The 16,966-nt window shown below is 42.5% G+C and overlaps 1 protein-coding gene across 2 annotated transcripts in view; it reads right to left on the bottom strand.

Annotated features, from left to right (window-relative positions):
- ACSS2 (acyl-CoA synthetase short chain family member 2) overlaps positions 1–16,966 on the bottom strand; it is a 68,567-nt gene that overhangs the window by 11,912 nt on the left and 39,689 nt on the right. Inside the window, exons 7-14 of one of the 2 annotated variants that reach the window (XM_084853797.1) lie at positions 16,532–16,646; positions 12,928–12,966; positions 5,908–6,045; positions 4,863–5,033; positions 3,915–4,048; positions 3,084–3,216; positions 1,927–1,983; positions 1,245–1,325 (exon numbers count right to left, since the gene is read on the bottom strand). In XM_084853797.1, coding sequence (XP_084709923.1) covers positions 1,245–1,325; positions 1,927–1,983; positions 3,084–3,216; positions 3,915–4,048; positions 4,863–5,033; positions 5,908–6,045; positions 12,928–12,966; positions 16,532–16,646 — 868 coding nt within the window. The remainder of the gene's footprint in view (positions 1–1,244; positions 1,326–1,926; positions 1,984–3,083; positions 3,217–3,914; positions 4,049–4,862; positions 5,034–5,907; positions 6,046–12,927; positions 12,967–16,531; positions 16,647–16,966) is intronic. The other variant, XM_084853798.1, reaches the window with a different exon arrangement.

Genomic DNA, 16,966 nt, shown 5'->3' with positions numbered 1-16,966 from the left:
TACTTTACTGAATTTTTTCCTAATCAGTTATTTCAGTTCAGGTAGTTTTGGCTGCTAGGAAAATCTCCTGAAATATTTATATACCAAATAAAATTAGGCATGGCATACTGGGGGTGGGGGGGGGTGGGGATTTACTAAATATAAGTAAACTAAATATGCTAAATCAGATCTTAATTGACTTCGGGCTGCAGAAAAAATTCCCGTTCAAAATTTTTTGGGAACTTACATTATGGGGGCATAGAAGGCAACATTACATCACTATATTTGCACCTCAAGCTTTGAAAAACCAATGTTCCACATGCCCTTTGCTTTGCCCTCTGCAATATAACCATTAAATAAAGAGACAGAATGGCATCATCTTTCATAAACATAAGTGTAGCAATCAAACCCAGAAGCTGGAGAGCACCCAAGCAACCCTGTCACCTTTCCCCCACACTACTGCCACCCTACACAAATTCTTCTACAGTCGTTGACTGTGTTCTGGGCAGTGGTCCATTCTGCAGTTATATTCTATGAGCCTTTGCTCCGAATATGGATTGCTTGCAAGTTCCTGTGCAAAATCAGTTCAGCTCAAATAGTCTAAACCTTCTCCTCTCCTGGATACAAAATTGATCTGATCTTAGCCCAGTTCATAAACTGTTCATAGTTCATATAGTGCTGAAGTGAGCCAAAACAGCTGAGATGTGGAAGACCTGTAATTGGATCTTGCAACTTTTTTTTTTTTTTAAATAAAAGCAGCAAAGAGAGGCTCAGATTTTGATTGGATCAGCCCCATGGGGGGTGGTGTTAACCCTTTCCCTCTGTACTCTTTTCCCAAGTGAAATTCCCTGTTTCCAAGTTAGTCCCTGAGTAATGGATATTAAGCCTGCTAGAAGAGGTAACTACCTGTCTTTTCTTTCCAACGGGACTAATGAGTGGAGGGGGTTGAACTGTGAAAACAGCAAGGGTTAAACATCTGCTCCAATCAAAACCAGAACCCCCAATTGGCTGCTTATAAGTTAAAAAAAAACAAAAAAACAACAACCCAAAAGCAATCATGGATTTCTCACATCACCATCCATTTTGGTTCTTAAAAGTGCAAATAAATTACGCAAGCCAGATAAAAGCCCTTACAGCAAGGAGTGCTGGCTAGGGGGCAGATAATCCATGCATAGACTTGTGGAACATGGGAATCCTTCTATATGGACCATAGAACTCCAGATACTGATTTGGTTTAGCTAGCAATGAACTTAGCTTTTTCTTACCAGGTAACCTTCTGCTTCTCCTTCCAGCTCCTCCCCAGACTCATCCAGCACCGCAGGGACCACCCCGAAGAAAGGAAATGTCTGCCAAGGAATAGTTGTAGTAGGATTTTGAAGAACTGAAAAATGCAAACTAAATCCCAGAAAAGCAGGCACATGACAGCTATACTTGGAAAGGGAGCTGAAGCCCAGAAGTGAAAGCAGCCCCCAGGTACTTGTGTAGGCTGACACCCAAGGAATTCACCACAGAATCTTCTGTAACTTTAGAATTGTGTCCAATTTTTCTGGTAAGCATTCAAGCTGGTTTTGAGGATGGAAACCCTTTTCAGTTTAGAGACTATCACCCCATATTGGGGCGTCTTAGAACAGGGGTGGGGAACCTGTGGCCCTCAAGATGTTGGACTACAACTCCCATCTTCCCTGACCATTGGCCATGCTGGCTGGGGATGGTGGAAGTCTGACAGCATCTGAAGGACCACAGGTTCCTCACCCCTGCCTCCAAACATGTTTTGAAATGCGTGCGCACCCATAGAACAAGCTGCTGTTGGTATCCATCTGCATACTGTGAGAGGTGTTTGTAGAACTGGTGCTCCAAAGTCAAGAATCAATCCCAGAATCACAGATTCATCAGGAAGAAAAAGCACAGCTGCACAAATAGAAACTAACAGGCAGGAGCTATACTTACAGCTGAGCCCGGCTTCATTGGTGTGGCAGAAGGGAGAGGAGTCAACACATGGCCACCCTGTGGGAAAAAACCCAGAACAGTCATGAAAATACTGAGTTGCTCCACTGAAATGGACCCACCTAGATGATTTCACAGCCTGAATTGAGGAGAGGAATTTTCTCCCAAGCACAGGAGAAATGAAGACTATGGAGTGGAGACAGTAATTGCCTGACACAACACGAGGAGCAGGGTTGAGAAAGAGGAGAGAAAGAAACAGAAGTAAAGGGAACAAAAACAAATCCAAAGGTAGCCATGTTTACCATAAGCAAAATTCCAAAATCCGTATTATAATACCTTTATTAAGCCAATCAAAAGATAACCAGAACTAGGCAAGCGTTCAAGATCTCCACACTTTTTCATCAGGCAAGGTTTTAGAAAAAGTGTGTGGTGGGGGGGACACTTCACTTGATGGTGAAATCACACTCTCTATATGTTCAAAGTCCCAAGGTGAAGTGTGACGGGAGGGGTCTGCCAACATTCAAATGAGGCTCTGCAGGTCATGTGATAGTTACAGATTGGACCTGCAGCTGCCCTAGGATCCCTGGGAACCAGAAAGGTTAAAATGTTAGATCCCTCATTTTGGAAATACAAAGTCTAAAACATTTTTCTGAAAGTCTAAAAGGCTGAAAACTGGTGAGGACCATACCAGCAGCATGCTGGATAAGATAGTGAAGGAAGAGCTGAGATCTAAGTGGTTCTGACACACAGGGCTGGCCCTACCATGAGGCAGTCGCCTCAGGGGGCATGTGCTGGGTGTGGCAGCAAGGTTTGAGAGGAGAGAGCCTGCCGTCAGGTGTGGTGAACAATGCTGTCCTGTCACCAGTGTTGAAAAAAGATTCAACGGCCAACCCAGTCAACTTCTGAACATGGAATGAGAGAGGACATCTTGTTCTTCGCCTCAGACAGCAAAATGTCTTGGGCCGGCCCTGCTGACACACACTAGGTGGCACCAATGCAATCCCAAGTAGCAGCACTTACAGAATAAGACTGACAATAGCAGGTTCACGGGTTAAAGCTTGAAAACCAGTGCTTGGAGAGCAGGGAATCCCAGCACCCACACAAACGTCCAACTCATTTATTCCCAAGGAACAAAGGGAGCCAAGTGGCAAAGAACTTACAGTCTCTGTCTGCCAGAAGGTATCAACTATAGGGCATCGCTCTTCACCAACCACCCTATAGTACCATAGCCAAGCTTCTGGGTTTATGGGCTCCCCGACTGTTCCTAGCACCTTCAGGGACTTCCTGCTGTGCCTGCCATAAGAAGGCATAGGTTTAAAAAGCAAAATCCCCCCCACTAAAAAAAAACTGGTTTGTAGCTCTGGAGGATGCAATACACCACAGGCAACAATCGCTAGACAGATGGGGACAATATTTCCAGAAATCCACAACTCTTCTATGTGGTCAAAAGGGAATTTAAGGAGACTAGAGCCACATGAACTGCCTTATACCAAGTCAGACCACTGGTAGATAAAGCCCAGAGTGTCTGTCAATAGTTCTCCAAGGTCCTAGGCAGAGAGGCCTTTTCTAGCCCTGCTAGCAAAGATGCTGGGAATTGAAACAGGAACCTTCTGCATTCAAAGCACACACCCTGCCAGTGAGCCATAGTCGCTCACAAGGCACTGCAGTTGTTAGTGTCAAGAGCTAGCAATGGCAAGTGCTGTGATTTGGATGAGATTCAGACCAACATTCTCCAGCAGTCAGCAGGGCTCAAACTAAGCAGTAAGTTCCAGCCAAGTTTTATTTCTTTCCCCTTTTCCCTGGCTTCACATTATATAGAGCAAATGCAAGCTAGGAATAAACATGTACCCAAAATGTAGGTGCCTGGGGAAAGGGCTGCTTTGCTCTACAGTTCTGATCCAATGTTGTGCACTCAGGATTGTGCATTTCTAATGCACATTCTGGTAGTTTACTTGCAAACAACTACCCATTTCACCAAAAGTCATGCTTACTTCTTGACAGGTTCATCTCCATACTTCATGAGGAGGCGAATGGCAGTAGGTGCTGTGTAGAACTTGGTCACCTTGTACTTATCAATGATGCTCCACATACGATCAACATCTGGATAAACAGGGAGCCCTTCAAACTGAGCAGAAGACAGAGCTGTTAGTGGCCTCCACTGCTGCTTTCAGCCGATGGCATGAAATTTGCAGCCCTACAATGTTCCTGTAGCCCACACAATAGTGCTCAGCCCGGAGATCTTTTAAGACCACTGTGGCAGAAAGAAGAGGAGAGAGACTGTGGGAATCCATCTTACACCTGTCAGATCAACTAAAGAATCTCCTTTGTTCTGATCAGCACTGAACCTCTATGCAAAATGTGGTTTGGGAAGCCATGCTTATCTTTAGTCATCCACATTGTTTAGCTGCTCTCTCACCTGTTACTAACAAGAACATTGTGTGATAGACAAATGCCATTAACATCTACCAAGACATTCAAGCCTGGTATTTGTAGGTCTGTAAAGGCCTCCAATTACACCCTTCCCATATAGCAACGATGGGGAACTCAGGCCTGAGGGCCAAATCCAGCCCTCCTGAGGTCCCAATCCAGCCCTCTGTGGTTCCCCAGATGGCCTTTCCCATGGCTTCATCCCCCTTCCCCCAAACCACTGATTCTTTGGTGGTTTCCTGGCCTTTGTGCAGCTTTTTCTCCATTATGAAATACCTCTCCAGAGGTTCAGTTACTGATAGTAAAAATTTTAAGCTAAGAATAAGCTGGTATTTTCTGTGTTTTTGGCCCCACCCCTCTTGCCTTTGGCACTGCCCACCATCCATTTTGCCTTTGGTCCCACCCACCACTGGAATGCAGCCCTCAAGAGTTTCTCTGAAATTGAATTTGACCCCCAGGGCTGAAAGAGTTTCCCACTCCTGCCATAAAGCCACCCTTATCACAGAACTTACTAAGATGCTGGTTGCCCCATTTGCCAAAGGTCCGTATGTGAGGTAGGAATGGCCCGTTATCCATCCAATGTCAGCTGTGCACCAGTAAATGTCCTCAGGATGGTGATCAAACACATACTTAAAGGTAGCAGCAGTGAAGATCATATATCCACCTATTGTATGTACAACACCCTAAAATACAGAATACAAGATGTCTACAAAAAGCCAGCACTTAAAAATATGTGGATGGGGAGGCATATACCAACTTTAGTTTTCCCAAGCACTACAGCACTAGTCATATATATCAGTAAGACTTCAGAAAGAGAGCAGGAAATATCTATTTTTAGCTTGATAATTAATCACACTGAAGTTCATTAACACAAGGGGAAATCAGTATGATCATGTTTTACAGGGAAACATGACAACGAAGTGACATTTCTCTGTAATGTTTACTTGTAGTTTCATAACTAAGACGTGGGGATAGCAGCACCTACCCTGAGTACAACACCAACAGATAAATTAAACCACAAAAAGTCATGATGTGTGTATACACACACACACACACACACTTCTGTGATATTGTTGTATTTTTTAAGTTTTTTGCTTTGTGAACCACCCAGGGACCTTTGGCTATTGGGTGGTATAGAAATGCAATAAACAAATAAATTAATTAAAAATATAGTTATTAAACAATGTTAAATCATCATTTTCATATTGGCTTAAAATACTTAAGACATACTTTCAGAATAGTAGATGATAGCACAACTATAAGCTTTCTGGGAGACAAGCAGCACAATCTATGCATGCTTACTTAGAAGTTAGTCTTGCTATATTCAGTGGGGCTGCTCCCTAGTGGGTGTGCTTAGGATTGAAGCCCAGCAAAGATAGGTAAGAGCAGTATCCTTTCTCACTCACCAAGTCTGTCCCTACATTCCAATACAACAAAACACATCGAGCAACTCAAAAATGCTGACAACATAGCAGTGTGGTAACAAGGTGCAATTTGACAATGAGCAATAACTCTCCATGTTGTACTTTGGTATTAGCCCAGAATAAAGCAACATACCTTGGGTTTCCCAGTTGACCCACTAGTATAGAGAATAAACAATTCATCTTCTGCATCACACCAGACAGGTTCACACTCCTTGCTAGCATTTTTCATAACGTCATGCCACCAAAGGTCAACTTCTGAATTCCAAGGAATCTGAAGAAAACCACAGAGTAAGAGGCATGATATTTATAGACAGAGAGACTGGAGGGGGTGGGGGAATAATTTCACTTTAATAGAAGAGTATTCCAAAGTCACAGAATCTGTAACCCATTTTGCCTTTTGAAGCAAAGCTCTACTTCACCATTTCTGCTTATTTTTAAGAGTAATTCCCCTCCGTATTGGCTGCAGAACCATTACCAGAGAAAAACACAGGGTGCCATCTGCTTAAACCTGCTGAGAGTTTTATCCCATAACTCACAGCTGTGATGCCATTAATTTAAGTATCCCAGGGGCACTACCTTGATAGTACTATTCTTATTCTTAAAAGCAATACTTTTTCTTACTTATAATGAGGGCTGCTATAGAATATCTGTCAGAGCCTGAGAGATTCATGGAAGGGACATAGTTCAAGGGAAACATACCTGCTACCACAACTGTTTATAGTTTATATATAAACTTAATTTGCAAGTTCTCTACAACCTGTGTGTCTACCATCACAACAATCAGTGAAGTAGGGATTTTACAAACGTGGAACTAGTCTGAGTTCCAAACTTGCCCAAGATCAAAAGAAGGTCTGTGACAAAAGTAAAAAAAAAAAAAAAGAATCATAGAATCAGAATAGTAGGGTTGGAAGGTGCCTACAAGACCATCAAGTCCAACCCCCTGCTCAATGCAGGAATCCAAGTCAGAGCATCCCTGACAGGTGGCTGTCCAGCCTCATCTTGAATGCCTCCAGTGTGGGAGAGTCCACTACCTTAATTCTCTTAACCAACACTCTTATGGCTCAACAATAATCTTCACCAGGTTGGCACACTTGGCTTTAGCGAATGTAAAAGTTAAATATTTAGGAGTACTAGAAAAATGATATAGCCATAACTGTACTCATATGCTACTATTTTCATACCTTTGTCCTGTTTGATTTCCTTATTCTGTTCACATAATTTTAAAGCATTTGAAATTGTTTGTGTGTCCCCACCTTATCTATAACTACATTCTCACCATAACAATGGTTTGGATCCAGATTTAGTCATGCTTCACATTGGCCCATTGAAATCTATGGGACAAGTTAGTCATGGTTAACTTAAGCTCCACTGATTTCAATGCGTCTACTCGAAGCATGACTAAATCTGAATCCAATCTAATGTTCAATGCACAAATATTTAAATATTGATAGAAATAGCAACAGATCAAGACCCTCAGTGAATTTTTAAAAAAATGGTCTCTGTATCTTAAAGATAAGCCTCTCAAGCCGGCTCTGCCACAATTAGTGTTACTCACACCATTTTGTTTTGATTTTTCCGTACATGCAACTGTGGCCATATGGCACACAGTTCATTCAGGAAAGATAAGGAAGCTCCTTTATGGCAGTCAAGAAAGTCTTCGAAAATCAAATTCTTCTAAAACATGCAAATGAGACACAACATGCTTTTTAACTCTTCTCTTCAGCAGTGTGCACTTGTAAGCAAGCTGAAAAACCTCACCCGTGAAGGTCAGTAGGAATCAGATATCAGTTAAATGATATATATAGCGCTTTCTACTGTCCAAAGCATTTCCTGTACAATAACTTATTGTAGTCCTTGCAACAACCCAATGACTTATACTTGTGATGTATTTTTGTCATTTGTTTGGATTCTCTTGTGGTGCTTTTATTCTTGCTGGCCACCTTGTGACCAACTGTGGTATGATACTAGGATATCATTTTTTAAAATAAATAAAACAAACCTCTATGAAGATCAGGATTATTAACATCCCCATATTGCATAGGGAGGGTGCGCTGAGGCTGAGAGGGGGTGGTTTGGCTACCACTCAGAGCAGCCTTCCCCAACCTGGGGCCCTTCAGGTGGGTTGGACTGCAACTCCCATCATTCCCAGCCAGCATGGCCAATGGCCACGCCAATGGGAATGATGGAAGTTGCAGTCCAACCTATCTGGAGGACCCCATGTTGGGGAAGGATGACTTAGAGAGTTCATGGAAAAGGCAAAATTCAACCAGTCAGGGAGGTCCCAATTTGTGGATCAGTCTCTGAGCCACTGCACCACAGCTATTCTCTTTAATCTTCAGCTTCCAGCCATACCAAGAACTGTCACCGTCTACTTTTACAATACGAACTGAAGCCAGCACACCAAGACAACATGCAGCAAGTCCACTGGCAATTCTGCCCCTTAACGTTCACATGCGACGGTATGAACATTTTAATGATTTTTTTAAAAAATGTAAATCAACACACACAAATTAAGCATCTGTGCTATGCTTTCATTGTGGCTCTTTGTGGCCAAATAACCTGCCCCACCTTGATACAAATCTCCTCCTCTTGCATAAGGCCTTGAAAAGAATCTTATGACTAAAGAGCTTAGGCAACCCGGTGCCTGCTGGAGGTTCTTGGATTAGAACTCCAATAATCCTTGATCACTGGCCAAGTTGGCTGGGGCTGATGAAAGTTGTAGTCCAAAACATCTGAATGGCACCAAGGTGCTTATCCTTGGCTTAAGGCCTTTGCAAAGTCCAGGGACATGCAGCCATTTGCCCTCAGCACTGACAAAAGGATCCCCCATCATCAACCCCTTTCTAGCCATACAAGGACAGCAACTTTACTATCCAAATGGATACACAAAGACACCAAATATTATCCTATGTGGAGTACTATGCACATCAACGTCCTAGTCCTAAATATATTACTCTGAATGAAGTGCCATTTATTCCTATGAAGCCAACTTCCAAATGAAGCTTCACCTGAAGTTTCAAGATGAAGATGCCAGGAGAGAAGACAGCTAGAAGCTCAGCAAAAAGCCCATTACAATGGACATCTCTGCTGTCACTGTTCAGCAGCCAGGCAATCATAGGCAACACATCTTTTGGCACCATTCAGCACAAGCAGCAGGCCACTGTTTCCTGGAGTGATCACTGAGGCATTCTTTTTTTCTGAATTAAAATTGAAGGCACACTTTGCTACTGTTGATGAGAAAGTAAACTTGGTTGGGTGTAAGAATAAGAAGTACACAGTTCTAGAGGAATCCCCTGTCATGTTTCTGCATGAGTCCCTTATATCAGCTTTTGCCATTTCATTGAAAGGGGGCAAGCCTGACTCACGCAGAGACGCAACACTCAATTGTATCCAATGTAGAAAAACAGAATTAGCTGCCCTTGCAGAAGTTGATTGGAAGAAGACAAGGCTAGAGCAGTACATCAGGCAGAGATGCAGCAGGAAGTCTCTATGTGGGCAAATGCTTTGAGCTTACAGGTCCCGATAATTATTTAATAAATATATTCTCTATTGCACACTATCACTTCTCTCATGGTACTACTGGGCCCTGGCAGACATTAATGCAAGAGACAATGCCAACAGAACAATAAGTCTGGATTCTTGAGTATATATGTATCATGTAAATCGAAAATTTGTTACACAGTTTCTCTCCTAGTTACATCTGGCTTAGCCATAGTATTATTATATTTAAATATTATTAAATCCAAACAAACCAGTATCACAAACCTCAGTTTGAAGTTGGCTTGTTTGAACAAACCAAGTTTATTAAAGAAGTAACAAGGCAGAACAAGGAATCATGTTAAAAGGAAACAAACGCAGAATTATATACTCAATTCTCATTTGATTTAAGGAATAATTTTGAACATTCTAATCTACGTAGGTGAGAAAACTCAACACTTGGGTCATTCCAAAGGGTTGGCATGGAAAGTTTGTACAAGGAGCAGCAGTACTTGTGCTACCAGGAACAGGATATCCTCATGCAACCTCTCCGAAAAGGTAGCAACTTACCCGTACATAATGTTTCTTTTTAACTCTGTTTAACAATTAACTTGTGAATTGCAGCAACCTGTCCCACCAAATAACCCTCCTCCCAAAGTACAATAGCTATGAAAAGTTAGTACTCAGAACTGGCATAGCGCCAGTGCAATGTACAATGTTTATTGACATCTATAAATAAATACTGAACAAGCTTTTTCAGTACAAGCTTTTCAGTGCAGTGTTATGGGGTGCAAGCAAAAATAAACGAAAGTTCTCCCAATGGAGGGATGTAAACAGTGGGGTCCAACAGGGATCTGTATTGGGACCAATGCTTTTCAACTTGTTCAGAAATTATCTGGAATTAGGAGTAAGGAGTGAAGTGGCTGAGTTTGCCAATGACACCAAATTATTTAGGGTGCTTAAAACAAAACGGGGTTGTGAGGAGCTCCTAAAGGATCTATCCAAACTGGGAGAATGGGCATCTAAAAGGTAAATGCGGTTCAATGTAAGCAAGTGTAAAGTGATGCATGTGGGGGCAAAAAATCCCAACTTCAAGTATAGCCTGATGGGATCTGAGCTAGTGGTGACTGACCAAGAAAGAGATCTTGGGGTTTTGGTGGACAGCTTGACAAAAATGTCAGCCCAGCATGTAGCTGCTGTGAAAAAGGCAAAGTCCATGTTAGGCATAATTAGGAAAGGAATTGAGAATAAAACCACCAATATCATACTGCCCTTATACAAATATATGGTGCAACCACACTTGGAATACTGTGTATAGTTCTGGTCACTGCACTTAAAAAAGACATTGTAGAGTTGGAAAAAGTGCAGAAAAGGGCAATTAAATTGATCCAGGGGCTGGAGCAACTTTCCTCAATGTGGGAAGGTTACAACAGCTGGAATAGTTTAGCTTGCAAAAGGCGAGTAAGGGGAGACGTGATAGGGGTGTACAAAATTATCCATGGTGTGGAGAAAGTGGATAGGGAGACATTTTTCTCCCTCTCTCATAAAAGGAGAACCCAGGGTCATCCCATGAAGCTGATTGGTGAGAGATTCAGGACAGATAAAAGGAAGTACTTCTTCCCACAGCACAGAGTTAAACTATGGAATTCACTGCTACATGACATAGTGATTGCCACCAATTTGGATGCCATTAAAAGGAGGATTAGCCTTCTCCTACAGGAATTTGTCTATCAATGGCTACTAGTCCTGATGGCTCTATGCTACCTTCAGTATCAGAGGCAGTATGCCTTTGTACACCAGTTGCTGGGGAACATGGGTGGGAAGGTGCTGTTGCACTCATGTCCTGCTTGTGGGTTTCCCATGGGCAGCTGGTTGGCCACTGTGTGAACAGAATGCTGGACTAGATGGATCCTTGATCTGATCCAGCAGGACTCTTCTTATGTTCTTATGACTGTCCCCAGCAAGGACAGTCTGAGCAAGTCTCAGCAAGGGGACAGTCTCAGCAAGTACAGCAAGGACTCAGCAAGGACAGTCTCAGCAAGGGGGTGCAGCAAAGCACAGAACACAAAACATGAAAATCCAGGCTCTCAATCTGACTCACTGCATTGTACAGTGTTGGGGCAGCTGCCCTGAAGCTTGCACAGATGGCATGGTGTTTGGCACAAGTATGGTGCTTAGACTACTGGGGGGGAAGCAGTGAGGTGAGGGGACAACATGCAGCTAGCCAGAAGAATCTTGGACTGGTAATGCAGTGGCAACAGGAGACTGCACTAGTGCTTAACTCAAACCATAAAGAAGTTCTTCCAAACTTTTAGTCAAGATCTCCTCTTATAATTTGAAGCCGCTGGTTCGCATCCTACCCTCTGGAGCAAGAGAAAACAAATATGCTCCATCGTCTATGTGATAGCCCTTTAAATATTTGAAGAGCATGACCATATCACCTTTTAATAGTCTCTTCTCCAAGCTAAACCAACTCAACTTTGTCACTCTCCTCTGAACACATTCCAGTTTGCTGATATCTTGGTGTTTTGTTGGGGCTTCTTGAATGAATGTACAAAGGCAATAAAACTGTTCAAAAAGATGTTTTTAAATGTAAGGGCCCACACAATTAAGGAGCTTGGCTAAAGCCAGTTCAAGGAGCTGTATGTCTGCATGTGATCTAGAAAGGTTGCATGCACTCTCCATATGATGGGTTTGCACCAACTAGATGCCCTATTCATTACTAGTGACACAGCATACATATATTTGCTAGCTTTGTAAGGAAACCCTAGTTATAGAGAAAGTTTCATCAGCCACGACAAACACAAAAGCTGTTAGAGACTACCCTCCTACACTTTCCAAGTAACCAGCATAGAACTAATTTTCCAGAAAGACATCACATTTGGAAAAAAAAACCCCAATTAGTAACAGAATGTACTAATTGGGGATTCGTAATAAAAAATATCCTTGTATAGGAAAGTTGATGGGAAAGTTAGCATTTTTGTAGAATCATCTTTAGACACAATTTTACTACAGAGGAGCTAGCGCCTGCAATTATTTTGACTGGATTAAGTTTTGCTAGCTAATAACAGGGAAAGAGTGAAATAAAAAAGCTTAAACCCACATTTCAACTTTTTACAAACAAGAATGGGCTATTAGTCCGATGCCTGTGGAAGTAGAGCTGGCTCAACTATCAGGATGGAAGCAGAAGACGGGCTAGTTCTGAAGCCAAAGAAGATGATGATACAGGTCCAAGCACATTGAGCTCCTAAAAGTGGCATCAAGCCATTCAACATGAAAATGCTATGAATTATTCAACCTCCTTTCAGGATCCCAGCAGGCAGCTCCAACTGTAATTATTTCCTAATGGCAATTATAATTTAAAGAGCCAGACACACACTGTTTAAAAAATCCCATTTACGCTTTAGGTAAATACAGGAGACGCTACAAAATGTTAGCACTACAACAGAGTCACTGTCCCTCCCCAACAATCCCAGGCCAGTGGCATGTAGCGTGACACTCCTTTCCACCCCTTGGGACAGTGATATCTATGACTAACATGCAAGTGCTGAAAATGGGGTTAGGAGGCTCACACATGCAGTGAGAGTGAAAGAGCAGATAAAGAGAGGAGTAGTGCTGGAAGGGGTAAGCACAGCAAAGGAACACCGAGAGAAAGCTTCTGCTACACAGTAAATACCTTGGGATGGACTTTCTTTGAGCTCTCAGTCTTTTTTTCCTGTTAAAAATCCACAAAGAGGACATAAGATTTGAGAAGGGGGAAAGTTGAACTGGGCTCCTACACATTTTAAAATGCCATGCTGGCAAAGAAGGGGGATATGCAACTACAAGGGCCCAACAGGATGTGCATCATGGTGGAAAAAGCTCTTCCTCTAGGACTTAAAAGAGGAACTGCAAAGCAAAGGATCAGGCAACAGATCAGTGCCTCGGTATTCTTCTCAGCTGGCTCCATTCCAGAGTTTCCCTTCCTGCATGCAGAAGCCAGGGACACCTGCATGTGTGAAAGCACTGGTTTGGGCCACAAGCACACAGACTGTGCTCTAGCCTAAAGAAATTACCCGGTCAATTAGCTTTTGAATGTAGATTCTTGTGCAAGACCTGAAAGCATAAGTAACAAGGAATTAAAGGCCCAAGAAGTAATGTTCATAGTGAGGCTAATAAGTAACCAAGAGCCATTATCACAATAGACATATTGGTTATGTATATTGCAGGCTTTGTAAGGAAACCCCAGTTATAAAGAAAGTTCCATCAGCCAGATCAAACTTGAAAGCTGTAAGAACTTGACCTCATGCACTTTCCATCAATTGACAGAGAACTTTCCACCATTTCCTTGGTCAAAGTTATACCATGGGCTAGAACAGCAAACTTATCTGTTGCTATGCCTTTACTGTCTCTTCTGGCATATCCTTCTTTGCTACCATTCTGTGGATCTTGACTAAATCCAGATAAGAGAGAGAGACACACAACAGCTGGCAGGCCTCATGTCTTAAAGGGTGGGAAGAAGGTAGAGCAGATTTACTGGTAGATCTCTGGGTGATCTCCAGTAGATCCACAAGGATTTCTAGCTCCCAATTGATTAACAGAAGCAACAAGGCTTTCTCTCTCTCTCCCTCCCTCCCTTTTCTAGACTAGATGGATGAAACAAAGAAAGCTCAGGGGAAACCAGGAGTGGATTTGTGTGTGAAAGGGCAGTGAGCTCAGTGCTAGAATGGAAAACAAATTCCTGGACTAAGCATGTGCTTAGAAGCATCCAGTCCCTTAATTCTAAGTGTATGTCTATCCCCCACTATTTCCGACCTGGCTTGGGTTGGAGGACCTCAGGATTCTAGTACAAAGGTAAGCAGATCCTGCAATGCTGAAGTTTGGCCATCACATCCTAGAGGAATGGGGGACACTGGACCATAGGATCCCGCACCAGCACCCATCACTAGGCCTCAAAAAATAATTCTGCAATGATAGTTAGGAACAACAACACCCAGAGAGAAGGCTGCAAACTGTCTCCAATTTACCTCTTGGATCCTTCATTTGCACCTTGCTACCAGAAGTCTTGTTGCGATAATGCACTCTGCAAGGAGTTGAAATGGGTGTAGGTTTATCTCTTGACTAGGATAGGTTGCCTGGGTAAACAACATACACATTTGTGCACGTGTGCACATGCTTTAAACCCACTATAAACATGTTGAGCATAAGTGTGGTGGCATATCATTATAAATGGATCACTTGCTAGTAGTGCAAACTTGGGATATGTTCCTTCCTCTGTAACCCCCCAATAAATGAGTACTGTTTGAAAATGCCTGTGTTAGTTATCACAAATGGTACTGAAAGGCAGAACAACAAAACCACTATGCATCCTCATACAACTATCTCCTACACCACAAACTGTATTTTTGCGAAAATGATAAGAGGTTCTCCACCACCCTTCATTTACAAGAAAATTACATTGTCTTAAGTGTCATTTTAAAGTACACACAAGATCTTAAATTGTAAACCCTACTAAAGTTTCCATGGGGGAGATTGGGGGGGGGGGGAGAACAGGAAAAATACCACCAATATCCGAAAACAGACTTCAAAGGCAGCTGATTTATTTACCAAAAATAGTTTTACCCACTCTGCCCTACAGATGCACTGCGTGAAGGACACTGGCAAAGAGCTAAATGTGGCTGACAGCTTTATTTGAAGAAGGTAATGTCAACAATGACACAGTTGCATCTATGGTGCCCTTTATAAGTTACATTAGTAGTATGGGAGCTGCTTTTCTATGGCTCCACATGTAGCATTTAAAAAAACAGCACCTGGTGGCCACAGTCAAGGGCATGAGTCCTTCCCAGCTTGTTGTCAACCTTGATCTCAGCCAGTCAACAACTACATGGGAAAGATCTGCATTGCTGGACGCTGGCCTTTAAATGTTACAGCCGCATACACTGCTGCTTGTTAACACATAAAGGGCACCTATATGAGGCATGTAATGAGATCATACAAAGTTTTAACTTCGACTGACACCAAAAGCCTTGCTCTCAATGAGGTGGTAGATCAGCCTTCCTCAACATGGTGGCCTCCAAATGTTTTAGACTACAACTCCTATCAGCCCCAACCAGAACGGTCAATGGCTAGGGTTATGGGAGCTGTAGTCTAAAACATCTGGAGGGCACCACATTGGAAAAGGCTAATCTAGACTGTACCACTTCAGTCTGCAGATGCGGGCTCCCATAATGGAATTCTCCTTCCATTCTTTCATGTAGAAAAATAGCACGTTAGGCAGAAAGCTATGCTAGAGCTCTGCTCTGTGCCATCTATGCCCTGGGAATTGTTTCTGTAATAAGGAGCATTCAGTCATATGACACCAACACCATCATCGCTGCAGTGTGCAGCAGTGCGATACAGATTTACCACCTCAGTAAGAACAAGGCCAAAGTCAACAACAAGAACTCCTGCTTCACTTCTAGTCCAAGCATTGCTTACACTGGCCATTAAAGTATAGATAGGCAGACAGATACATAAGATAGGGAACTGTCTGTAGATAAGGGTCACTTGTCTTGAACAGGATTGTGGTTATTTAGCTGTATAGGAAATGTCTCCAAACACAGAAGCCTGCCTCCAGAGACCTCTGAGCTCATGGAAACCTTCCAGGAAGTGCACATCCCCTTTATTCCCCTGAAACTGTGATAAGGGAAACTATCCTTATTAGCACTGGGTGTTAATGAAGCAGCACAGAGTCAACAAGGGTAGCGGACAGATAAACTGATTAGTTTATAGGAGGTAATGATGACATAGGTTACAACATATTTATATGATAAATGGGATGGGTGCAGACAACATATGGTCTGCAAACTCTGAATGGCAATGAAAAGCAGTACTGTGCTAATGGATTTACAGCCTAAGGGCTTTGCAGATGATAATTCAACAGTAAAGGAGGAACTCTCTTACAGGTGTGCTCAAATTAGCCACCCATTCTACAACAGTAGCAGATCCATACAAGAATAATGGAGGGATAGGTAGTCTTTCTGTAGTGTATTCTCCACTTTTATACTTCTTTTCTTTATTCATTTTAATGGGAGAAATGAGCTTTGGTGCTTGAAAGGGGAGAGAACGCAACCTGCAAAGAGAAAATTAAGTCTATAGGACAATAAATGCAGTTTGCATTCTGCAAGCATTGAAGGCACAATCTTGAGGGGCAACAAACTCTGCATTCCCTAGAAGAGTTAGAAATGTGCGGTCATCTCTCTCTCTCTCAAAACTGCTCGAACCCTAAAAAGATCCTCTTCATGTTTACACAGGTAACTCACCTGCACACTCTGGCAGATTCTCTTCAGAGGTGGAGACTTGCTGCTTGGCCCATCTAGCACCAGTTCTTCCCTTCCTAAATGCTTGACCACAATGCACCTTTTCAGAAGGTTATCCCTACAAGGATAGGAACAACGAAGCCATGAACCTTCATTTTAATGAAAACTAAGAACAAAATTTCCAGAGATTTTGGTTCGTTTGGTTCAAAAAACATCAGCCTGTGAGGATGATAGCAAAGTATTAGGCAGGCAGGATAAATTGTATCCAAAAAATCTGTATGGTTCTGGTTTCATTCAGTGTACTCAACTAAAGGGAAGAGAGCATCACTGCATACTCAGAAGTCCTTATCACTCTCTTAAGTTCAGTGCCCAAACACCCACTTTCAATTTCTCCACTGTTTTGTGTTGCTACTACAAAACCATTAGCTTTTTCACCAA

The sequence above is a fragment of the Heloderma suspectum genome, chromosome 4 (assembly GCF_057233095.1).
Source record: "Heloderma suspectum isolate Gila_16-S chromosome 4, 16-S_ref, whole genome shotgun sequence".
NCBI classification, from domain to species: Eukaryota; Metazoa; Chordata; class Lepidosauria; order Squamata; family Helodermatidae; genus Heloderma; species Heloderma suspectum.
This window is presented reverse-complemented; position numbering and strand designations above follow the sequence as displayed.